Source organism: Dryobates pubescens, chromosome 14 (genome assembly GCF_014839835.1).
Source record: "Dryobates pubescens isolate bDryPub1 chromosome 14, bDryPub1.pri, whole genome shotgun sequence".
NCBI classification, from domain to species: domain Eukaryota; kingdom Metazoa; phylum Chordata; class Aves; order Piciformes; family Picidae; genus Dryobates; species Dryobates pubescens.
The window spans coordinates 2,083,925-2,109,642 of NC_071625.1; the positions used below are offsets into that span (position 1 = coordinate 2,083,925).

The window sequence follows — 25,718 nt, forward strand, 5'->3', positions numbered from 1 at the left end:
CGCGCGGCGGCCGCCCCGCCCCCTGCCCGCGGTCCGCCGCCGCCGCCGTTGGCGATGAGCGCCCAGCGGCCCGCGTGCGCCGTGGAGGCGCCGGCCGCGGCACCGTCGCCCCTGCGCTCCCTGCTCCGCCACGTACAGCTGGAGAACCTGGCGGCGGGGCTGAGCGGCGGCGTCGTTTCCACCTTGGTGCTCCACCCGCTAGACCTGGTCAAGATCCGCTTCGCAGGTGAGGCCGTGCGGCCGCCCCCTTTCCGCACCTCGGGCCGGGGAGGCTGCGGGTCACGGGGGCTGCCCTCGCAGGACCGAGGTGCCTGCAGGGGCGGTAGGTGTGCCGCCAGCGAAAGCCCCCGACGTCGGCTGTCACGGGAGCTTGCCGCTGACGGCTGCAGATGCAAACCGTGCTCCGTGCTGAAAGTATCCAAGTGCCGCCGGGATCGCCGTGCCAGGCGGTGCCCTCCAGCTCTCCCTGCCGGAGGGCACAGCCGGGTGAGCCTGCGTGGGTTTACCCGAGCACGGCTGCGTGACAGCGGGCGATGGCAGGGCAGCCCCGCGGCTTGGAGTAAACGAAGGGGTAGTTCCCCGGTTCTTTCCGCCTCTGTCCCAAAGCTTGATCCTGCTGTCATTTCTAGGGTCTATAAACCGTGCCGAGTGCCCCAGGCTGCGTTCAGGCACGTTGGAGAGCCGGCCAGGTTTCTCCCGCTCTGCGGGCTACCAGTGCCACAGGGACACAGCACGGTGGTTTTAACGGTTCAGGGCAGTGTTCAAAGTTCACCTTTATGCCAAAGACTTCAAACACTTGGGGCATAACAGCAGTTTTATAATCGTGTCGGTTGCTAACAGAGGTGTCACTGTTCCGCAGAGAGGTCTTGCTTGCTCCCGCAGGGAGGCAAGTCGGCTTCTCCCTCTTGATTCTGCTGTTGAGAAGGGAAACACGTTGCCCTTTTATCATCCTCTCTTTTACAAGAGGTTGAAACGTTTTCGCTGTGTCTGTGGATTGCTAAGTTAAGTGGACTCGTGGGTGTTTTAAGATCTCAAAACAAACACTGAACCGGCACAGGGAAGTTTTACAAAGTTCAAAGCATTACATTTTCCAAGCAGGCTTTATGGAAAGCTGGATTCAAACACTTCCCTGCCACATCCTACTGCAGGCACATCCTGGGCTGTGGTATGAAGAGCATAGTTAGCAGAAGTGCTTGCACGTGTAAGAATGCACCTGGAGTCCTATGTCTAGTTTAGGGCTCACCAGTACGAGGAGCACATTGACATACTGGCAGTGGAGGCCACCAGGTTGGGGAAGGGGCTGGAGCCCGTGGAAGTAGGAGTACAGGCTGGCAGGACAGGATCAGCTCAACCTCACAAAGAGAAGGCTGAGGGGAGATACTACTGCAGTCTGTGACTACATGATTGGAGGACACAGAGAAGGTGAAGCCAGATTCTTCTTGGAGGCAGGACAAGACAGAACAGGCACAAGTAGGATCATGGAAAACTCCAGTCATTTATTAGGAAAAGTGATTTTCACTGTGCAGGTGGCCACACTGTGGAGGAGGTTACCCAGGTGTAATCATCTTTGGAAACAGTCAGGAACCAACTGGACATGTCCCTGAATACCCTGATCTAATTAAGCCTGTTCTGAGCAGGGGATTGGATTAGGTGACCTCTGCAGGTTACTTACTTTCACAGGCTCGTTTGGGTTGAAAATAAGGATTCCTATGTTTTGTCAGCAACCAGGAATCAGTGTCATGAAGAGATTCTCAGCAGCATCAGAGACAGGCAGGCATTTGCCTCTGATTTCCCACACTCTCTAATGTGTTTATCAACATGCCACAGCAAACAGTACTGTACATGAAGTTCAAAGGAGAATGAATAATGAATGTGGCACCTAAGAGAAAACATCTGGAATTCCTGATTACCAAGATTCATTTTGGTAGGGACACAAAGCCCACACTGACTGTAGAACTCTGTGATTAATTTTCCATTAAATGGCAGTCTCTATTGAGAAAGAAAGCTGCTGCTATGCTGGCATCACAGTCATGCAGGTCAGAAGAGATCTCTGGAATTCTCCCCTGCTCAGGTACAGTCTGCTCAGAGTTTTGCCTGCTGCAGTTCTGAGTAGCTCCAAAGATGCCTCTTCAGGCAACTTGTTCCAGTATTTAACCACTCTGGAGAAAAAGTTCTGTTCAGAATTCTCTCTGTTCCAGCTTGTATCTCTTAATTCCTGTCATCATGCCTTATCAGGCATGTCATCAGTAATCACCTTACTCTCTTGCTGCTACAGTAAGAGCACAGTAGTTATCACTGTGTGTTATGCCAGCATCTGTGTTCCAAATCAAACCTGTCAAACAAAAGCCTGCATGTTGTTAATCTTACTTGACAGTGATATTGTCTGAATGTTTGGAGAGCCAGCTGTTTGCTAATGGGGTGGGAGGAGTGTCTGCATTTGCTGTTCTCCAAAGCCATCCTATGAGAATGGAAGGAAAACACAGGTGGTGTGGGTGGAAATAAACTTTGAGTCTTCTGGCATCAATAAGACACAACCTGTTGAAAACATTCAGAGCTTTGTAGAGTATTTAAAAGAGGAAGAATGAATTCAAGAGTTGTTATTTGGGGTTTGTCCAAACCCCTTATAGAAATGTGCTGTCAAACACCCCAACACATAGCACTTGAGATACAATGTGAAACTGCAGGGGCCCTAAAGAGAAGAGACAAACCCCCTCCATTTGAAGTTGCTGCTCACCCAGAAGCACAACAGTGCATTTATTTGGTCATGTCAGAATGAAGGGAACTTTCCTCTTGCAGAGCTTAGAGATTATTTGGTTGGTTGTTGTGTTGGTTTTTCTTCAAGCTCTTTAACTCCAGACTTACAAAGCTGTAAACCTCAACTCTTGCTTAGTTCTGAAAGAATACTTACAAAGTACAGCTTATAAAATCAATTCAGTTTGCTGTTCATGTGCAGCTTGCCTTGGAGGCTGTATGCTCCTCTGGTGGCTCTTACACAGCTGAACTTCATGCTTCCTGAAATGTTTCCAGCATCCTTTCTTTCTTCCCTAGTAAGTGACGGCTTGGAGCTGAGGCCAAAATACAACGGGATTCTCCACTGCATGAGCACTGTCTGGAAGCATGAAGGACTACGAGGCTTATATCAAGGAGTAACTCCAAACATGTTGGGAGCAGGAGCTTCCTGGGGTCTTTACTTTTTCTTGTAAGTAGAACTGTAGGATGTGTCATGTCCTGTGCACTGTAATGTTCCGAGGTACACTGCATCTTCTTTGGCCACAGCAACCCCAGGCAGTGCTACAGGCTGGGGACAGAGTGGCTGGAGAGCAGCCAGGCAGAAAGGGACCTGGGGGTACTGGTTGGCAGTAGGCTGAATATGAGCCAGCAGTGTGCCCAGGTGGCCAAGAAGGCCGAGGGCATCCTGGTCTGCATCAAGAACAGTGTGGCCAGCAGGAGCAGGGAAGTCCTTCTGCCCTGTACTCAGCACTGGTTAGGCCACACCTTGAGTCCTGTGTCCAGTTCTGGGCCCCTCAGTTTAGGAAAGATGTTGAGCTGCTGGAAGGTGTCCAGAGAAGGGCAACAAAGCTGGGGAGGGGTCTGGAGCACAGCCCTGTGAGGAGAGGCTGAGGGAGCTGGGGTTGCTTAGCCTGGAGAAGAGGAGGCTCAGGGGAGACCTTCTTGCTCTCTACAATTACCTGAAGGGAGGTTGTAGCCAGGTGGGGGTTGGTCTCTTCTCCTAGGCACCTAGCACCAGAACAAGAGGACACAGACTCAAGCTGCACCAGGGGAGGTTTAGGCTGGACATTAGGAAGAAGTTCTTCCCAGCAAGAGAGATTGGCCATTGGGATGTGCTGCCCAGGGAGGTGGTGGAGTCACCATCCCTGGAGGTGTTTAAGAAGAGCCTGGCTGAGGCACTTGGTGCCATGGTTTAGTTGATTAGATGGTGTTGGGTGATAGGTTGGACTTGATGACCTCAAAGGTCTTTTCCAGCCTGGTTAATTCTGTATTTGGTATTCTGTATTCTTTGGGGGTATCAAAAAGTGCTAAGTGGCTTCTCAACTTGTGGTTCTTTCAGTAAGCCCAGGTCTGCTGCTCTTTATGATCATTTGCTGTTTGAGAATGTATGAGTCAGAGACCTGTTACTCTGCCAAGTGCAGTGCACTCCCTTGATGCTGTGACAACTGAAAACCTTGAGATGGTGACATCATTCCTGAAGAATCCTTTCCAAGTGCTGACACACTGTGTTTAAAACAACACCAAAAGTAAAAACTTAACTGTTGCCTTAAGAATTGGAGACCATGAGAAAGTTTTGTACTAAAGATAGATGTTTAACTGATTTTTAACCATTTTAGTGACCCTTTTCTTCATGCTCCTTGTGAGTTGATGGGCTCTGCTTATAAATCTCATGTTTCAATAATCTTTCTACTTTACTAGCCTTATAACTATGACCTGATTTACTGCTGACCCCTACTAATTGAAACTCTTCAGGGAGTAGTTAGTTGGTATGCCTGTGCAAGCCTCACTTGTCAGTTGTCTAGACTCTTACTGCTGTACTTCAGTCCTCAAGCTTTGTTACAGCTTCCCATTGGCAGTTTCTCAATCCACAAAGACTGGAGGCTGGATCAAGGAAAGAAAGGTCAGTGTTGCTCTCACTGCTCTCAATCAAAAGGATGCTGTCTAATCAGTTTCTTTTAGAAGTCAAACCTTGAGGTCCAATAGCTGTGTGAAGATGCAGTGCCACTGACAGTGATACTTTGTCAGTTGGAACAGGTATCACCACAGCTCACTTTCAAGAGCTAACTGCTCGGAGATCAATGAATCAACTAAACAAAGACATCTTGCTCACATGTCTCTTTTCACAGGCTGTGTACCACCTGTTTTCCATCATCTTAAGTGAGGTGTTTAGTTGTTTTGGGGTGCTGGTGTTGGTTTTTTGTGGTGTAGGCCTGTTTTCACCTTTACCAAAAGGTATTTTACCTTTTCCAGTTACAATGCCATCAAAGCTTACAAGAAGGAAGGGAAGATGGAAAGTCTCAGTGCAACTGAACACCTCGTGTCAGCTGCAGAGGCTGGTGAGTTTCAAAACAAAGAAGATTCGTTTTGGGCTTCTAGCTTTTCCATATGTTGCTGCTTTGTCTTACAGGTGGCAAGTGCAAATGTTTCAGTCTAAATACAACCACTTATTGTCTCTAAATAAATGAAGTATACCTAAGATGAACAGAGAGATCCCTGTGGTCTCTTCAGTTTTGCTCAGAAACAGCAGTTGTCAAAGTGCCTTTTGATGTTGTTTTCATTGTGTATAAACTTCTTCCATAATTAGTACTATATTTGGTACTATAGAAGTGTGCCTGTTAGCTCATTAGCTGTTTAACACTTAGACCTGGAAAAGAGGTCTGCTGAAGTTATATAGAGCAAGTGAACTGGCCATTGGCCTCTGAAAATCTTTACCTATAGTCCAAGTTTTCTTACAAACTAAAAGATCTGAGATAAAAATACAGCTTCCATCAGCAAGGTTTTTAATATGTTCTTTCTAACATATCATCTCCTGCATGATTCTGTGGTGTATTTAATCTAGGTCATGGTAGAAGACTATTAGAGACTACTGGAGCATTCATTTAACATTGAAATGCAAGGCATGTTTTTGGAGGTGAAAACCAGTCATGGATTATTCACAACTGTGTTTCCAATATCCTATAAAGCTACAACAGGTTGCTTCTATTAACCTGTCAGTAGGCTTACACATTATTTCTCATGACTGAGGTGTCCATTCCACTTTGGACAATGAATGACCCGAAGAACAGGTCAGATCATCAGGAGTACACTAAGAAATTACTTACTTTTCCTATCTGTTACAGATTACACAGTCAGCTGTGGAAAGATGAGGCAAGAAAAGCAATGTACTAGGAATATTCAATAAGCTCTGTGCTCTACAGAAGTGCCCTCAGCAGGAGGAAAGGCTGAGAGCCCTGGGGCTTGTTAGCCTGGAGAGAAGACTGAGAGGGGATCTAATCAATGTCTATAAATATCTGAGGGCTGGGGGTCAGGAAGGAAGGGTCAGGCTGTGCTCACTTGCACAGGGGGCAATGGATGTAAGCTGTAGCACAGGAAGTTCTACCTCAACATGAGGAAGAGCTTTACTGTGAGGGTCACAGAGCACTGCAAGAGGCTCCCCAGAGAGACTGTGGAATCTCCTTCTCTGGAGACTTTCCAGCCCTGTCTGGATGCATTCCTGTGCAGGGGGGTTGGACTCAAAGGTCTCCAGAGGTCCTTTCCAACAGCTAACATCCTGTGATCCTGTGAGCTTTGAAGGCAGAGAGAGAGAGGGGGGAAACAGAGGTGGGCATAAACTTTGCCTGTTTTACTTACATGGATGCTTGCGTAGGGTAAGTAGTTTTGTCATCATAGAAGTCTGCATTATGTTGGACTGAGCAAACTGGGACAAGCCTTGGAGCTGGCATAACCATCAGTCTGACTGCCTTCTGTTCTCAGGAGCCATGACTCTCTGTATTACAAACCCAATCTGGGTGACAAAGACACGACTTGTGCTCCAGTACGACGCTGGAGTGGATCCATCCAAGCGGCAGTACCGGGGAATGTGCGATGCTCTCCGAAAGATCTACAGGGCGGAGGGCGTGCGTGGCTTGTACAAGGTAATGCAACCCCATGCCACTTCCAGGCTTGGCTGGCACTGCTCAGTAGCATGGGGAGACTTCTAAGTATTTGTCTGAAAATAAGACAGGCCAGGCATTTTTTGTTACAGCTCATTCACTGGCATGCTGTGAATCTTCTTTCCCACTCAAGAGCCGAAGCGAAGAGGCTTAATTAGAGGAAAAGCCACTGTGCTGTTGGCATGTGGGAAACCACTAGAGAGCAGAAGCTTTATGGCTAAGCCATCTTCTGTTGGGTGGGCATGCTGAAAGGAGAGTAAACTACAAGCTGCTTGTGGCAGTTTAGGGGTTTTGAGTCTTCCTGTAATTAGAATTCGGATAAGGGGGGGAAGCAGTAGTGAAATCCATCCTGCTGCTGTTGCTTTCCTCCATTTCATTCCCTGTCTCTGTCTTACTGACATCTTGTGGAGCATAATATATGACTAAAGTAGTTGCTATGTTATTCTTCCACAATGGGCAGTTTCACAACTGCTCATTTGCCCTGCAGTTACTGAGGTCTGTAATCTGTCATCTCTAGATCCATCAAATTTGCAGACTTCTAAATAAGGTCTGCATATGTGTGGGGTTTTTACTCCCTTTAATTTAGAGAAGCAGATGGCAACTGGATTTGGATTTTGCCTCCTCCTTCCTTCAGGCCATGACATCAGTGCCTGGAAGGTGTGAACAAACCTATTTTAGTTCAGTCTGGCTCTCCTCCTCCAAGTAATGCTATAGTACAAGAACATTATCTCTTAGGACTTGTCTTGGTTACTGAACATTAGCTTCTTTGATTTGCAGTGAAAAATACCATCCTTCCTAAGTGGAAAGGCTGCTATGCCACAAACCAATGGCTGCTGACTTCTGGCTATCACTGGAGGTGTTTAAGAAGAGCCTGGCTGAGGCACTTGGTGCCATGGTTTAGTTGATTAGATGGTGTTGGGTGATAGGTTGGACTTGATGATATCAAAGGTCTTTTTCAACCTGGTTAATTCTCTCTCTAATTCTATGTGCTGCCTTTGGCACTAGACACTTTGTAGTGTTAATCTGCAAGTGGGGAACTGAACCAGTTGCCTGCTTTGAAAGAGTAAATTACTTGCTTAAATCTGCACAAAAGGTGACCTGAATAGGTGCTGCACACTGAGCAGCCTCAGTGAGACATCAGTGTTCTCTCAACCCTGTCTGTAGTGAGGAAAAAGGCACCTCTTCAGCTGCCTCTTTGACTTCTCCCTAGTTTTGCCTTCCTCCCTGTTCTGCTTTTGGGGGAGTTTTCTTTGTTCTCGCTTTATCTGCAATTTGGCAGCTGAAGTTCTGTCAGTTGCCCTGAGCTGCAGAGCTGTATTGCACACAAAGGGTGAGGAGGGTATTGCCTTAGCAGTCTCAGGTAGAAACTGAAGAGCTCAGTTGCAGGCCCCAGAAGGGGACAGGCACTGAGCAGCACATTTGCAAGCCTGCAGCTTGATTTGCATTCTTCCAGTCCTGAACTGTGTTGACCAGCTTTTTAAGGCCTTGCTCATGGTCTGTGGAGTTCCTAGGCCACTTGCTTTACCTTTATCACTCATGAGCTGTCTTTAGCCTGTATGGCACCTGAAGAACAGTAACATCTATGGCACTTTGGTTCCTGCCATTACGAAGAGCAACCCAGAATGGCTTTGAGTCTTACTGTGCAGTAACAGAGGACATCTATATGTGTGTAAGCTGAGCTCTGTCAAGCCACAGAGTTTTGGGCTCAGTTTTTGTGCATTACTGTTTAACATTGGCTTATTCCTTTTTTTTTTTTTGATAGGGATTTGTGCCTGGTCTCTTTGGAACTTCACATGGAGCCCTTCAGTTCATGGCATATGAGGATCTGAAACTGAGATACAACCAATACAGAAACAGAGTGTCAGATACAAAACTGGTATGACTCTTAAGAGTAAAAATGTGTGTTGTGGCTGGTGAATAAGCAGGTCACAGCCAGCTCTCCAAACCCTTGATGCATTAATTGGAATGTAGAACAATTCCTTTTCACACTTTAGGAGCAAGCAACTGGTGAGTGTTCTTTTCCTGTAGGGAAAGCAGCTCCTTATTTTGGCAGGTGTTTGGGGAATTTCAGAGGGAGGAATGTCTTTTTGCCTTACTTTATGGAATCATGGGTGGTGGTCTCCAACACTTAACAAGGAAAACTGGTCAAGTGCAAGCTGGGCAAAGGAATGAGAGAGCACCACACACATTTTACAGCCAATGAATGCTACCATGTTTTTTTCAATGTATGTAAGATAAGGGAGAAGAATCCAGTGTATTATTTAGTTCAACACTTCAAAGAAAAGTTTGGGAAGTTGGCTGGTTCAAACCATACTAAAGGCAAGCCTGGTGTTTTTTGTTGCTTTTAGAACACTGTGGAGTACATATTAATGGCAGCTGTATCCAAAATATTTGCTGTGTCAGCAACATATCCCTACCAAGTGGTGCGAGCTCGCCTTCAGGATCAGCACAATACCTACTCTGGTGTGTTTGATGTGATCCACAGGACATGGAGGTAGGCATGCAGGAGTCAAAGCTTACATCTTGGGAAGAAAGGCTTGCAGAATCAGGACTATGATTACTGGCCTCCATGCTGGCTTGAGGAACCACTGCAGCTCAGAGCAAACCAAAGGTTAGCTGCACGAAGCCATTTGTGCAGGATGCCACTAACAGCAATAATCAAAGGACTAAGGAGGAGATAGGAGGGGTTCAGTGCTATCCTGCAAGTTGCTTCTGTTTGTTCTGTCTCCCTTCTCTCTTCCTCAGCAAACTTCACTTACAGGTTAAAAAAACAGCCTTGAGTTGACTGTCTTGGGCTCTGAAACAATGAAGTCTCACTTCAGCTGCTTTAGATTATCATACAAGACAGCAGCGCTGTGCTGCTGGGAGTTGTGACTAAGCCAAATTCCTGGCAGGAGGAAGTGAGCTAGCCAGAGCTGTTCATACTGAGCTCCCTGGGTTACCTTGGGACCTCTCTGCATTTGTAGTCTAGTCCCAGCATCCACAGGACCTTTAGAGACCTGCTAGCTCACACCTATGCATATCTTCCACCAAACCCTTTTCCCTCAGCCCTGCAGGGCATGTGAGAGTTTTGACTCAGAACTTGGTAGTCACTAGGGTTGGCCAACTTCTGCAGGATGCACCCAGTGCTGATCCTGCTTTGGACAGTTTCTGGGTTGCAGCATACTGCTAGAAAGAGGAGAATGGAGTCAGATAATTCCTGAGCTATTAAGTGGTGCCTCCTGATGAGCAACCAAGGCTGTGTTGGTCCAGGACCACACCTGGCTCATAGCAGTACAAACCATTTTGTCTGAAGCTCAAACTGAAAAGGACTCTGATGGCTCAGCACTGTGCCCTTCAGTGCTGCACTCTATAGGAAAGCTTATTCTGATAAAGTCTGAATGCAGTCACTCTGGGGCCACCTCTGTACTCACTAAGAAACAAGTGCAGCCTAGAGCCCTGGGGGCAGGTAGTACAAACCACACCCCAGCACTTCCCAGGTTCTGTGTTAACTGTACTCATTGCTCCAAGTATTCCTACACCTCTGAAGCCAGAAAACAGGGAGCTGAGATTAAAAGTCTGAAACATTTTAACAGCCCTACCATCAATGCTCAGATGGAAGTTGGGAGAAGTTAGATTCTCAATTACTGGCAGTGGAATCAAAATTCTGAAGCAGGAGCTTTCATTCTGCAAATAAATGCTGACTTATGTTGCCTGTCAGCTTGTTTTCTGTTACATGACCCAGAACCACTGAGCCTTTCAGCCTTGCTGGCTTCAGTGAGATTAAATGTGTTAATGCTTTCTGGAACAGGCTGCAGCAATTTGAAGTTATTTTAACCAGTTGTGTGGCAGGAAGAAAGAAAGAAAATTGCCTCCCACTTAGACAACTGAATTTGAGAAACCCATTCAAACCACAGGCTAAGTAACTGACCTACAGAATACTGTTGTATGTTCAGGAGAGAAAATGATGGGTTAGGAGTTGACACATTATGGCTCTTTAAACACTATAGCAAAAACTTACTCTGAAATCACAGGATCACAGGGTGTGAGGGCTTGGAAGGGACCTCTGGAGATCTTTGAGTCCAACCCCCCTGCCATAGAATCCAGCACAAGTCACACAGGAACACATCCAGACAGGGCTGGAAAGTCTCCAGAGGAGGAGACTCCACAATCTCTCTGGGCAGCCTGTTCCAGTGCTCTGTGACCCTTGCAGTATAGTTCTACCTGATGTTGAGGTGGAACCTCCTGTGCTGCAGTTTCCATCCATTGTCCCTTGTCCTATCCCAGGGCACAAGTGAGCAGAGGCTATCCCTGTCCCTTCCTTCCTGACCCCCAGCCCTCAGGTATGTAGAGACCTTGATCAGATCCCCTCTCAGTCTTCTCTCCAGACTAAACAGTCCCAGGGCTCTCAGCCTCTCCTTACCAGGCAGTGCTCCAATCCCTTCAGCATCCTTGGAGCCCTCCCTTGGACTCTCTCAAGTAGCTTCCTGTTCTTCTTGAACCAGGGAGTCCAGAGCTGGATGCAGTCAGTCAGGGTGTGAGAAGAAAAATGTCAGGCTTAATATATGTTCATAGAAATCAGACATAAATTAAAGCTAAGTGTTTGTTTTTTTTTCCTCTGTCTTTAAAGGAAAGAAGGAATTCATGGATTTTACAAAGGAATTGTTGCCAACGTGATCAGAGTGACTCCTGCCTGCTGCATTACCTTTGTGGTGTATGAAAATGTGTCTTCTTTTTTACTTGGTTTCAGAAAAGAAAGCAATTAAAGGTATGAGATTGTGTTCATAAGGAGTTTATCTTTTCTTTTTATATTTATGATCTGGGAGAGATTTGGCTCAGCTGCCTTCCCCACCACTGTGAACTGATCTAGTGATTTGGAGGACAGAACCTGGAGACAAGAAAGCCCTGCCAACATCTCTGCTACTGAATGTTCCTGCTCTGCTGCCTTCCTCTCTGAATCAGCTGTGTCTGCCTGAAACAGATGTCTCTGCACTGTGAAATAATAGCACTGTGGCTGGGTGAAGGCAGCTGTGCAGCAGTTCAGTTCGTCCTGGCCTGCCTGGAGTAGCAGACTGAACTGTTTTGACAAGCCTCAAGATAACAGTTGGTCAGTTTCTGCTCCTACAGAAGTGGGAAAGAGATGAAAGCAACTCTGGGGTCTGTCAGAACTCCCTTAAATCTTTATCTGAGCCTCATAAAGAAAGTATGTCTGTAGCTGTTTACAGCACTCTTCTGCACCCACCTCTGTGCTGTCAGATTGTTGGACATGGAATGCTCCAAATTCCATTGCTCGTTCAACACAAAAATGCTGCCTCAGCGGGGTGCAGCTTGGAAAGCCAAATTGTGTTGTGGAAGGGCTGTACACTCCTGGCTTTGAATAGCTGCCAGTCTGATGAAACCCTCTTCTTCTCTCATACCAGGACACATCTGCATTGTGGGGTTTGGCTTGCTTTTAGCACCAGACCAAAGTGTGTGTTGTATGCATAGCTGACTCCTAATTCATTTTCCCTCTCCCCTGCCTGTCCTATCGCTCTCTGAGCAAGAATCCATCTCCATAACTGAAACAGCTGTCCAAATATCACTAAGGAAATGCTTACATTTGAAAACTGAGGGTGGGTTTTTCCCTAGTAATCCCATAGTGATGGAGTTTTCAAGTCACTGTTACAACAATTATGACCATGCTTATTTTCAACAGTATTCCCTGGGGACAAACAAACCAACAAACAGAGACACAAAAAAAACCCCAACTCTCTAAGCAGTCTAAACAAATATTGTGCATAGGACTTGCTTTAAAACAACAACAGAGTCCATTAATAGCTTCTGATTTGGTCTAAGGACAGGACTGTAACAATACCTTGATTGCTAACTTGGATAACCTGAATTACAGCTCACCTCAGTGCATTGGTGTAGTAGTGAGGTTTGGCTGCATGGCAGTGATGGCTGGTAAGGAGATCTGGCTTTGCTGGGGTCTGTTTCAAGCTCTTTAAGACAAGACATTATTAGCCATCACATCTGCCTTCTGCTGGGAATGGGAAGGTATTCAGAAGTCTCTCTTAACTAAGAAGGAAATAAATGTGCAACAATTACTCAGCAGGTAGGGGGAAATGATCAGTTTCATTAGGAGCAGAGAATGCTACCCAGGAAAACACCAGGACAATAACTTAGAGAAGTTTCCCACTTAACACAAAGACTAACCTAAAGCAGAAACAAGGCTTCCCCCCCACACACACAAAACACACCAATGAACAGAATAGAGATTTGGGTTCAGTTTTAAGTCAAAATCAGAAAGGCTACAGAAACTGCTCAATATTTTGGATCTTCATTCAGCAGCTCACTTGCTTGTTCCAGTTGATACTCTTGCCACATGCCACATTTTGTGCATACTTTACACTTCCTCCTCCAGGATCCTATCCTCTTTACTGATAATCTCATCTGCAAATGCCATGCAACCCTTCTGGCCAGCCTTGGGGTTTATGGTGCAAGTTTCCATCTGTGCTTAGCTGAAGAGCAAATTTACTGGAAATTTACCATGGAAATTCCTGTCCAGATCCCTAACTTCTGCCTTTGCAGAGTGCTCACTTGGGTTTCTGTGTTTTTCAGTACCCAAAATGAGTTTAATGAGACCCAAAGTTAGCTCTGCTGCCCAGGGTCCAAAACCTATTTTGAAGATGTGTGAATAAATGAAAAGGAAAGATTGAAAGTTGTGCACTTCCTACCCTGGATTGGTCTGCTCTAAGCCCAGAAGAGTTGAGTTGTGCTCCAGGATAAATGCAAAGACAGGCTCCAAGCATGTATGTACACAATCAGCTACTGTATATTAACTGGCATTCTGTGCATTCACACCATAGCTTAGTTCACAGTAACTTGGTTGTGTTCAGATACCTTCAAACCTATCCTCCATGCCAATGAAAACAGCAGAGTTCTTCAGAGACAAACTACTAACTGTGTAACTTCCTGGCTTGCAGCAGTATCACACACAGGCTGTTTCAGGCATGCAGTTGGGAAAGCCTGAATGCTCTCCTAGCTGCAGGTGTGCTCCACTCCCCTAGCAGCCTTAACAAGAGCTACCAAGGTGAGAAATGTCTGGGGGAAAAAAATCTTACAGCCTCTTCAGGGAAAAAAGAAAAGAAAAGGCTGAGGTTTAATCACAAATAGATGAACTCGATTCCTGATCTCAGGTTTCAGGTTGGTTTGGGGCTTTCCCCTTTTAATTTCAGATTTCTGCATGTTGTACAAGCTTTTTGCCTTTTTTCATTCATTTCACTTTGATTTGCTGATGTGACTGTTGCTTCCCTTCAGAATCTGGACAATTTTTTATGGCGTTTAGAAGGAAGCAACAAAAGGGAAGCAAAGTGTGCTGGCCTGAGCAGTGATGACACTTGTCCAGCCTGCAAGATGCCAAGGCATTTTAACCTGCCTTACTTCTGTATCTTCCAAACTATTTAATCTAGCTAGCTTTTAACTGACACCAAAGCAATTGCTGTCTACCTGAAAGGATAAATCCAGAATTCATTTTTTTTTAGGAGCAATGAAATTAAGTTTTGTAACTGAGAAATTATTATCTGCATGCTAGGAGTGGAGAAACCCAGTCATTAAAGAAGTTAAAGAGGGAAAGAGACCTTGCATGGTCTATTTCTACTTAGTTATTCAGAATGAGGTATTTAACTCCTACCACATCATCCAGGGCACAGTTAAGTCACAGCATCACAGAATGTTATGGGTTGGACAGGATCTCAAAAGATCACCCAGTCCAGCCCCCCTGCCAGAGCAAGATCACCTAGTGCAGGTCACACATCCAGGTGGGTTTTGAAAGTCTCCAGAGAAGGAGACTCCACAACCTCTCTGGGCAGCCTGCTCCAGGGCTCTGGCACCCTCACAGGGAAAAAGTTTTCCCTTCTGTTGCCTGGCATCTCCTCTGCTCCAGCTTGCACCCCTTGCCCCTTGTCCTGTCCTTGGACATCCCTGAGCAGAGCCTGGCTCTGTCCTCCCCCACTGCCCTGCACATCTTTATCACCAGCAATGAGGGCAGCCCTCAGGTCCTCTCCTCCAAGCTCAAGAGCCCCAGCTCCCTCAGCCTGTCCTCAGCAGGGAGATGTTCCACTGCCTGCAGCAGCTTTGTGGCTCTGTGCTGGACTCTTTCAAGCAGTTCCCTGAGGTCCTTTTTGAACTGAGGTGCCCAGAACTGGACACCATATTCCAGCTGTGGCCTCACCAGGACACAGTAGAGGGAGAGGAGAACCTCTCTCGACCTACTAGCCACACCCCTTCTGATACACCCCAGGATGCCACAGGCCTTCTTGGCCACAAGGGTACATTACTGGCTCCTGGTCATCCTGTCCACCAGGACTGCCAGGTCCCTTTCACTTACACCGCTCTCCCAGAGGTCAGTCCCAAACCTGTACTGGTCCATGGGATTGTTCTTCCCCAGATCACCAGGAGTTTGCTAAGACTGTGACAGCAGAGCATCCTGTTCTGGAGTCAGGTTTACAGGAGCAGATGCTACATATGGTCTCCAAAGGCTAAAAGCAAGACTTGAGTTTACTTCTATAGCACTTTCTAGGAAGTCTTATAAAAGAATCTCCATCATGTATCACAGCCCCATGGGAAATACCTGCAAACAATTAGGTGGTCAGTAAAAGAGCCTGGATGTCTTTTTCTCTTTTTTTTTGTAAAAGGTCCTATTTATTTGATACAAAAAGTTACAGTTGGTTCTTTACATGGAGGTATATCTTCATAGGTAAGACAGTTTAAAAAGCTAAGGAACTTGGGTTTGATATTTATAGTCTGAAATGATGACGACAGGAAAGCCTCTGCAACGTGCAAGAAGAAGCAAGACAAAAGGCTAGGCAAAGACTACAGAGATTGATGCCTTTTAGTCAAATGCTTGCATCCAACTCTACAGAAATAAATCCTGAAGAAAAGTGTACCAAAAAAAAAATTGTATATATAAAAAGGGAGGGAAAATTATTTTGGCAGTTCTTCAATGATGATTCGGGAGACTGAATTCCATCCAGTAGAAGCATCTCCCCTTGGATAATCTGAGCAAGTCCCAACCCAGATGGCAATGTCCACCAAGCCAGCACTGATGCCTTCACACAGACCTTCCACTGGTTAAAGACAAAAATGGGGTCACTTTGTGTTCCACAGCAAGCCCATGCTAGTTAGTTAAACCTGAGTAGCACTGTCAGAAATACAAGCAGTGACTCAGAGGTGTGGCCACAGGTCAGAGCCACTCTTTGTCCATGCTGCTTCTCAGTGTCTGTTGCAGTACCTGAAGCATGTCACACTCCACAAGATGGCTACATAGGAGCTGTATCTGCTTTCTTCCATGTTAACCAGCTAGTAGCTAGGATGTGCCTTCTATCCCATCCTGCCATCTTGTCAGCAGTGATGGGGAGGGAGGGGAACAGAGACACAACCATACCTGGCTTCCACAGCTAAGCCCTGCAAAGGTGATTGCCAACCTGTAACCTTTTGCACTCCTAATTCACTGCTTCTCCATAAAGTTCTGCTTCTGTTGCCCTTTTTTACCTACTAGCACCACTAGTTGGAGGTGGGTTCATGAAGACAAGTGGATCCTACCCCTTGGTGAAAAAGAACTGTCATAGCTCTAGACATTAGATTTCATGCAGGCATGAAATAGTGCTGAGATAAAGCATAGAACCCTAGAATGGCTCAGGTTGGAAGGGACCTCAGAGCTCATCTCCTTCAACCTCCCCACCATGGGCAGGGACCCCTCTCAACTAGACTCAGCTGCTCAAGGACTCATCCAACCTGGCCTTCAATGCCCTCAGGGAGGAGGCAGCTACAGCCTCCCTGGGCAGCCTGTTCCAGCATCCCACCACCCTCTGACTGAAGAACTTCCCAAGATCCAGTTTAAACCTACTCTCTCTCAGCTTAAAACTATTCCCTCTTGTGCTATTGCTACACACCCTCAGGAGAAGTCCCTCTGCAGCCTTCCTAGAGGATCCCTACAGGTATTGGAAGGCAGTTCTAAGGTCCCACCCCCCAGAGCCTTCTCCTCTCCAGACTGAACATCCCCAACTCTCTCAGCCTGTCTCCATAGGAGAGCAGAATGGCTGAGAGTAGATCAGGAGAACTGTCTGGCTAGAAACCTCCACTTCTAAACTGCAGGACACAAGTGCCACAAAAGATACCACAGTCATCAAGTCCCTCTTCATAGTTCTAGTACTATTCATAGTCACCTGTGGGGCAGCAGAGTGAGGGCAACAAGTGTCAGCTGGCCACTCCTTAACCTCTTCCCTCAGCCTTTTTGTCTTCCTAAGGCAGAGTGTACTCTGCCCCTGCTCGCTAGATTTGCTGCGGTCTCCTACTGCCTCTCTTGGCACACCTACCTGAAGACGTTCGGTGTATGTTGATAGTGGAATTCAGCTCTGGGCTTCCTTGGTCTAAATAGATGATGGCTTCGATGGGCAGTGGCCCAGCACACTCTGCTCCATTGAAAGTGAAGTACCAGCGCTGGCAGCAGGCACTCCTGCACTTGAGCCGCAGCGAGCCGCTGAAGAGGACTCGGAGAGCGCTGCTGGAGCGCATCTTGGTGAAGGTGCATTCCTGAGGGGAGGCAAAAAGGCTTTGGTAGCAACCTCTGCATTTCAACCTGCTTGCCTTCCATAGTCCCAAACGTATGGTACAGAGACTGGTGTTTCTTTCAGAGTGTTTGGGCTAAACCCTTTAGGTCCTGCCCTCTGCGGGGAAAGAGAGAAGGGGAAAGAGAGAAGGGGAAAGAGAGAAGGGGAAAGAGAGAAGGGGAAAGAGAGAAGGGGAAAGAGAGAAGGGGAAAGAGAGAAGGGGAAAGAGAGAAGGGGAAAGAGAGAAGGGGAAAGAGAGAAGGGGAAAGAGAGAAGGGGAAAGAGAGAAGGGGAAAGAGAGAAGGGGAAAGAGAGAAGGGGAAAGAGAGAAGGGGAAAGAGAGAAGGGGAAAGAGAGAAGGGGAAAGAGAGAAGGGGAAAGAGAGAAGGGGAAAGAGAGAAGGGGAAAGAGAGAAGGGGAAAGAGAGAAGGGGAAAGAGAGAAGGGGAAAGAGAGAAGGGGAAAGAGAGAAGGGGAAAGAGAGAAGGGGAAAGAGAGAAGGGGAAAGAGAGAAGGGGAAAGAGAGAAGGGGAAAGAGAGAAGGGGAAAGAGAGAAGGGGAAAGAGAGCTGGAGGTACATTTTTGGTAGTGTGCCTCACAGCCTTACAGTTACAGCTCAGATCTAAAGGCACTCTTAGACCAGCCACAGCATGCTTTCAAAACACTACTACAGAAGTGAAAGGGGCACACAGCTGGAAAACACAGCTGAGATCAGTCCACAGCTGCTAAACCTTTGGCTTCACACCCTTCAACGCAAAAACGTGTGGGGTTGCGCTGCCCAGCTGAGGAAGGCAGGCCTAGAGCCAGCTGTGGCTGGTGAAGTGCAGCCCCCCCAGGCACAGCTAGCTCACCGCTATCTTCCCAAGATCGATGCCGTAGTTAAGTGCACTCCAGGAGCACTGCTTGAAGTTGGGGGTCCAGGCCTCGTCGATGCTCTCGTGCATGCACTCGCCCTTCTCCCCCTTCAGCCCGTCCCGGCCTGGGATCCCAGGTGTCCCAGGGATCCCGTTGGCTCCTGGGTTTCCATCCCGTCCAGGAACGCCACTGGGGCCTTGCAAGCACATGCCGTTGTACTGAAACACACAACAGACCTTGCTGCTTACGTCTGCTAACGAGGAGGCTAACCAAGTCAAGCACAACACAGAACCCCTGTGGAGACACAAGCCAAGGGGCTAAATCAGCCAGAAAATGGCTCCCCAGAGGAAGTGGGAAAGAAAAGTAGTGTTACAAAGATAAGCAGCACCAGCAGGATGTGCTGTCAATTAAGAAGCCAATGATTTTATGAAGAGAGGCATAAATCCTAGAATTACACATTGCCCTAGTCCAAGGATTAAAACCTGTTGGAAAACTCCAGTTACATGTTAACTGTTAACTGTCTCAGCTAATAAGCTTCCATTAAAAAATAGATAAAGCTAACAAAACAATAACTAATAGTAGAGGAGCTTCTGCATTTCATATAGAGCCAGGGTCAATGCCAGCTTCCTGGGACAGAATCACATTGCAACAGTCAAGGCATGGCAGTCAGACTCCAGACCTCACACAGCATGTTGGATGTTGGTATGAACGTGGTAAGCTGCACCCCAGAATAATCCTGAACTGGGGATCCCCTTTGGTAGCAGGGGGAAGGCACAGATGGGAGGATGGCACAAGCAACATCGTCCCCAACATCACAATCTTGGGCAAGCTCAAATGGTGCTCTCCCAAACTGCAAGTGAACACACTCTGCCTTCACACCGTATGAGGTTTGGGTGGCCCAGAGCTCCTTCCCACGGTGGCACCTGTGCTGGATGCCAGGGCAAGCACCCATGTGTGGAGCTGGTGGAGCAGGCACAGAAGCACTGAGCAGGAGCCTGCAGGAGCTGGTGATGGCACAGCTTTCACTTTAAACGCTCTTCCTTCTGGTGACTGGCAGCTGCATGCAGTCTTCACTGCAGCTCTTCACAGGTGACTACATTCTGCTCTTCCCCTTTCTCACACCCATTTCTCTCAGCTGCTGCCCCTCTGCAAGCCATGCTGCTATCTGCACTGCAGAGCTGGAACCTGCTGCCCCTGCCCTCTCTCCTTGGACAGATTGGTGAACTTCCTTCTTCTGGGGTTGCTCCTTTGTGCTTTGGTGCATGGGCATCACAGGCTCAGTTGGAAGCACTCCATACATAAAATTGGCGACTATTTGAAGAGAGTTGGAGGAGTGGATGCTGGGACTCCCTTACTACCTTCACCAAGGAAAACAATGTTGGCAAATAGCAGTGGAAACTGAGATATTGTCATCGAGATGACAAAAGAAAGTTATCTGGAGCCACAGCTCCTTGGCAAGGCACACACCCACCCAGGGACTGCAGGAACACTGCAAAGCCATTTCTGTCTCGCACAGCGCTGGTTATCTGCTTCTGCTGCTACTTTCCAGTGGGACCGGATCTGTAGCAGTGCCTGGCTCACCACAGAAGCAGTGACTGTTACCACAGAAATCCTGAGGACGTGGAAATCAGCGAGAACTGGGGCTGCTGAAGCTCAGAGCTGCCACCGCCCTGTCCCTCCGGGCTACCAGGAAAGAAGAGCTGCCCCCACCAGCCCTACAGGGAGTGTGGCTTAGCCACTGCACAACCCAAACAATGTATGGGAGTGAAAGCATTACCTGGGCTTCAGGCTCCACTCCAACTAAAGTCATCTCTGCTTACCAAATCAAGTCTGCCATCCTCTCTTAAGCTGGAAATGAAATATTTTAAAACATCTGCTAAAGGCAGGGTCCCCTCTGGGATGTGCCTTCATTCTGCTCTGCAAGGCTGAAGCCCTCTGTGCTACGGGGCTGTGTCTGACTCGGATGCCATCTGTTTACCTGCACTTTGCTGCACCCTAAAGCATGGAGCAAGGCAAGAGAAACGGAGGACCCCGAAACACTACTCCCACAGAAACTGTAAGCTCCTCCATGTGTGCAAACACCTTTCTTTCGATGCAATTCGATTTCCACAATGCAAGCAAAAAGTAGCGTGGAAGGGAGAGGTCTGTGCTGCCGATGGCTCTTCCAGCACATCACTTTGGGGGATGTCTCTGAAGATCATGGCAGAAATGGCCCCGCCACTGATCTTCCACAGGAGATGAACAACAGTCCAGCAGCTCACGGAACGAGCTTCACATCTGCTTTCTACATTCCAGTGACTGGAAAATCTCCCTCCTTTCTCCCATCCCTGAGACGGGATAGTCCCAACGCATTCACGTTTCCAGTTGCAGTGGAACTGCAAACAGCAGTACGCAGCCCAGGAGCCAAAGGGGACTTGCACTGATGGAAATCCAAGGAGCAGGCACAGCCTTCGCAGCACCTGAAGCACAGCTCTTTCACGGCTCTTTCTGTGGTTTGCGATTTATCCACCATCCTGTTAGTAACCAAGCAGGTCTCATTGCCCGTGCTGCAGGAGCTGTGAGATTCCAGCGCTGCCCGGGTCGCGGCCAAAGCCCAGCTGGGCGCAGGGCTTCCCGTCGCGGTGCCTCCTCGCCGGCTCGGGGCGCGGGAGCAGCAGGAGACGGCGCCGGCTTTAACGGCAGGACCCTCAGGCTCCGAGCCGAGCGAGAGCACCAGGGAGACGCGCACCCAGCCGCCGACCCCCCGCGGTTCCAGCCAGCGCCCGTCCCACCCTCTCAGCACTTCCCGATTCAGCACGGGGTGGGAGCAGCATGAGGAAGGAGCCCCCAGGGCCCGCCGCGGCCGCCTGAGGTCCCAGCCCCCGACCGTTTTCCGCTTTTGTCCAAGCTTTGCAATAAAGCAGCGGCCGAGCCGCCCCCCGCCCGCCCCCCGCCGCTCCCCCTCACCATATCCAGCACCTCCCGCTGCCGGAGCGCCTTCTGCTTCCCCTTGGGGCTGTCGGAGCGGCCGGCCGGCGGGGCCGCCAGCAGCAGCGCCAGCAGCAGAGGGGCCACGGCGGCGGCCGGGACGCGGAGCATGGTGAGAGCGGAGGGGAGGCTGCTGCGAAGGGGCCCGGGTCCGCCGCTCTGGGCGGCAGCGCGGGGATAAATGAGCCTTTCAGAGCATAGCCTAAGCTCCCTCCCCGGAGAGGCCGGGAATTTCCATCCCGTAACCGAGCGGGAACGTCCAGGCAGAGCCGTCCCCCCGCAGCCATTGGCACGGGGGCCGGGGGGCTCCCGCCCCCTCGGGCCGGGCCCCGCCGACCTCTACCCGGGCGTTGCCGGCAGCTCCGGCCGCACCGTGCCGTCTCAAGCGGCAGCAGGGCTGCAGGGGCGGCGGACACCCACCTCGGAGCACCACACAACCCTCTTGGGGTCTGCCAGGAGCTGCTGTGCGGGCACCTCTCTGATGCAGGAGCCCTTCTGCCAGGAGATCGCCGGGGCCTGACGCACCTTGAGTGGAAACGGTGATTAAAGTAGCGGATGGGTTTAAACCACTGATGTTGTTTGCACAGAAGCACAAGGAAAGCACACGAAATTCTTCAAACAGCAGCGGCATTTGGACTTTCGTCGAAGAACTGAGTATTGCCCGATTGAACGTTGTCAGTTTAGTAACAGGGGAAAAGACTTCAGCAAACCAGCATAGCCCCTGTCCTTTCACTGTCACTTCAAACAGTATTTTACTTTCCACCACACTGGAAATGACCGCACTAGAAAATAAAGAACGCTGCATGGCTTCCAGCGTTACAAATAAAAACAACAAGTAGTTGAAAGATAACTTCTGCAGGCTGCGACCTTCGCGGGATTTCACACTCACAGAATGGGAGGGACCTCTCTAGACCATCAAGTCCACCCCCCCTTGGTAAGGCAGGCTCGCCTTGTTTGGGGTTTGAATGGCTCCAGAGAAGGAGGCTCCACAACCTCTCTTGGACAGCCTGTCCCAGTGCTCTGGCACCCTAAAAGTAAAGACGTTTTTCCTTACCTTCGAGCAAAACCTCCTGCGTTGCAGCTTGTATCCGTTGCCCCTTGTCCACTCCCTGGGCACCTCTGCAAAGAGCCCAGCCCCATCCTCTTGACCTTTTAGATCCTCGCAGAGGTGGAGTTTCCAGAAGGGGGAGATAAGCTCCAATACAACACACCCATACACTTCTCCCGCAGGGATTTATGTTCCCAACCGCGGAGCCATTCACACTGGACGGTGCAGAACCCCATTTTAGTTTAACCTAAACCTCTTCCTGTCGCTCTGACTGCAGTGACCTCTACACCTGAAGGCACTTCTGTCTTTCCCCCCTTTCCATGACCATACTGCCTGAACGAAGCAGTGACGTGAGGTCTGCACCACAGGTCACACGCTGTCCTGAGAACGCCAGCCAGGCGTGGGCTCCTGCTCGGTGGGCTGCAGCAGTGCACCCCAGCCAGCTTCCTAACACGGCTGGCAAATAAATCACGGATCCCAGGGCAGTGGGAAGGTTTATGGCATTATGTAAATCCTTAATTAGAGCAATTGCTTCTGTGACAGCCCCAGTGAACATCCATGGGTATGTACACACAGAGGCTTCACTGTGCAGCTGTCTCTGCCTGCAAACAGCCCTGCCTCTGGTCAGGATTGGTGCCAACGAAGATGGCAATGTCTGAGTTTTCTGTAAGGTGCAGGTCCACAGAAGCATCACTACCAAGTGGCTGGGGATCCCCAGCATCAAACTGGGCTGTTACTAAGGCACATTCCTGCTCAGACTGCCAGGCTCCTGTATTACAGAGCCCATTTCACAGTACACCAGAGGTTGGAAGGGAGCTCAGGAGATCAAGTCCTCCATCACCACCACCCCATTTCTTTAGGCAAGGTGCAGCAGCTGAAGCACACAGCACCACAGCGCCGAGCACCTCCCCAACACAATTGCTCTGTTTTGTGGTTAACATGGCCTGCACATCCCCTCATAGGCATTTCTGTGCCTGGGGTTGTCACCACTGGAGTTTGGGTCTGGGCTAGAAGCTTTTAAAGGCTAAGTGGTTGGTTTTGCTAGGGGAAGCAAGCTGAGGAACACTATAAAAGAAGGTCCTAGCAAATAATGTTGGGACATCTGCTTTGAGCTCTGCTAAGTGCACCATGCAGTTTGGAGTGCTCATTTGACTTGCAATGTGCATTACCATCTGGAAAACAGGAACATCAACATCCTCCTCACCCTGCTTCAGTCCAGGCAAGCCTTGCCATCTGCTAGGCTTAAGCTCTGGGGGTTTTGATATAGGGCAGCAACTGTTGTTGGATGCTGGTGAGATACTTGAATCAAAACTACTGATCTCCTTTGCCTTGAATTCTCCCCTGACAAAAGGAGCTGCTGTCATGAACTTGCCTAAGCATCTTCAAACCAGAGTATGCATTATGTCAACTATCAATTCCTTCATCTTACCCTTACTGCCATGGGATACAGGATTTATCTTTTATATGCAGCTTTACAAACACCAGCAAAGCTGATGAGCTGCACAGCTCCACCATTTAAATGCCACCGAAGTCTTCCACACCATCACACTGCTGCTGTACAACCTGGGCAGGCTCATGCAAGGTCACTGTGGTGCTGTCAGTACCTCACCTGTAGCAGATGCTCACACCACCAGGCTGGTCTCATGAGTGGTCTCTCTGATGCAGCTTGAGCTCTCTCACACAGTCTCTCCCAAACATGGAGAGGAGGATGTGCTTGTATCCAGCTGTGTTTCCACTCACCTCAGCTATTAGATGTTTCAGTTCCAGAGGTTGCCCACTGGGTTGCTGGGTCTCTCCACCTTTAGAATCAGAATTGTCAGGGTTGGAAGGGACCTCAAGGCTCAGCCAGTTCCAGCCCCCCTGCCATGGGCAGGGACACCTCACACTACAGCAGGTTGCTCAGAGCCACATGCAGCCCAGCCTTAAAAACATTCAGGGATGAGGCTTCCACCACCTCCCTGGGCAACCTGTGCCAGTGTCTCACCACCCTCATGGGGAAGAATTTCTTCCTAACATCCAATCTCAATCTACCCATTTCTAGTTCTGTTCCATTCCCCCCAGTCCTATCACTCCCTGACTCCCAAAAAAGTCCCTCCCCAGCTTTCTTGTAGGCCCCCTTCAGATACTGGAAGGCCACAATTAGGTCTTCTTGGAGCCTTCTCTTCTCCAGACTGCAAATTCTTCCAGTCTATAAATGCTCTTTGTTAGAGCACTGCTTTGAAGTCACCAGTAAATAATTGCTATCGATTCCATGGTCTTCTCAAACAATTGCAGGAGGAAAGATTAGGAGCTTTTTCTCATGGGAACCCATCGCACTGAAAGACCAAGCCAATATTCCAAATCTGGTAGAAATGACCAAGATCTGGTGGAAGAGTCTCTTTGCACAGTGAGGAGAAGCTTTAACCACTCACAAGCAGATTCTTCTCAGATGGGAACTGTGTTTCTTGTGGCTTTTCACAAGCAGGAAAACCAGGCAGAGGTGGCAAAATACTACAGAAGGTTCAGGGCTGAGGATCCTGAGCCAAAAGAGGCCCAGTAAGGCAAGTGCCAAGACCTGGACCTTTCATCTGCTTTTAAGTCTTCCTGCTGTATATGGTTCCCGTTCTGGTGCCATGTGGGAATGCTGACTGCCAGTCCTGCCTATGCATTGCTTTGGGGAACATGTGCATACCCCAGGCTAAGCAGCAGAGAGCTCAGGCTCAGCAACACTGTACTCAGCACCACAACACTCAGGATCTTTCCTGATCTACCTTTAGGGCTTTTAATTGTGAAGTTAATCATTTAGGTCTTGTTAACTAACTGCTATTTTAGGGTGAGTTTTCAGTTGGTTTAAAAGGAGGCTGAGATCAGACAAGGCTGTTGAATTTCTCCAGTGGCTCTTTGCAGCCTGCCTGATTGAGGAGACAAAGAGCTGTCTGTGCTGCTGTGGAAGAAAGCCCAAGTTAAGAGCTCAGGGAAATTTGTTACAGGTTCCTTGTTTTTTCTCTTCACCCCATGTGTTAAAAGTGACTCCTAAAGTATCACTGCACTTCCCTCCACTGTTCTCTCCTGTCTCTGGTGTCACACCTGAGAGCATGCTCTCGAGGCTGGAGATCTGTGAGCCTCCAGCTCGCCTATGCCCAGTACTCAGTGCCCTTTTAGCACTTCCCTTCCACAAAAACTGCTGCATTCCACCCAGCTCCTCTTGCAGAAACTACTCACTGCTCCAGCTCCTGCTTGTGTGGAGAAAGCAGCTGTGAGCCATCTAACCAAGACAGATCCTTGTAATGCTTAAAGACATCTCCTGCTTGTCATTACTTCAGCAAGACCTGGAATAAAGCAAACCTTTATTTTGATGAACAAAGTTGAGACACAGGGAACAAGCACTAATGAAAGAGTTCAGATCTAAGTGTCCAGGCACGTTTTTTAATCTTTTAATTACACTTTGCATCTCAAGAGCTTTCTTAATAGGAATGAAAGTCTGGTTAGAGACCCAAAAGAGGATTTCATCCTTGTACATCAGAAAGCTACCCTGAGCTCTGCTTCCAGAGAGCCAAAGCAGACAGCTCATGCAGGTGGGGTAGAGGTTGCCCAATGGGTTTGATTTTAATTACAGTTCAACTCTAGTCCAATAATAAAG

The 25,718-nt window shown here is 48.6% G+C and overlaps 2 protein-coding genes across 2 annotated transcripts; one reads left to right on the forward strand and one right to left on the reverse strand.

Moving 5' to 3' along the window:
* The first annotated feature begins 45 nt into the window (after positions 1 to 45).
* On the forward strand, positions 46 to 11,484 carry SLC25A32 (solute carrier family 25 member 32). Its single transcript, XM_054167453.1, has 7 exons — positions 46 to 226; positions 3,049 to 3,199; positions 4,981 to 5,066; positions 6,484 to 6,644; positions 8,425 to 8,538; positions 9,011 to 9,156; positions 11,272 to 11,484. Exons 1-7 carry the CDS (start codon positions 55 to 57, stop codon positions 11,405 to 11,407), a joined length of 966 nt encoding a protein of 321 aa, XP_054023428.1. The 5' UTR covers positions 46 to 54; the 3' UTR covers positions 11,408 to 11,484.
* Positions 11,485 to 15,593: 4,109 nt separating this feature from the next.
* Positions 15,594 to 21,271, reverse strand: CTHRC1 (collagen triple helix repeat containing 1). Its single transcript, XM_054167352.1, has 4 exons — positions 21,031 to 21,271; positions 18,081 to 18,302; positions 16,997 to 17,213; positions 15,594 to 15,748 (listed from the first exon to the last, which is right to left on the reverse strand). The coding sequence occupies exons 1-4, from the start codon at positions 21,160 to 21,162 to the stop codon at positions 15,606 to 15,608; spliced, it is 714 nt and encodes a 237-aa protein (XP_054023327.1). The 5' UTR covers positions 21,163 to 21,271; the 3' UTR covers positions 15,594 to 15,605.
* Between the last annotated feature and the right edge of the window lie 4,447 nt (positions 21,272 to 25,718).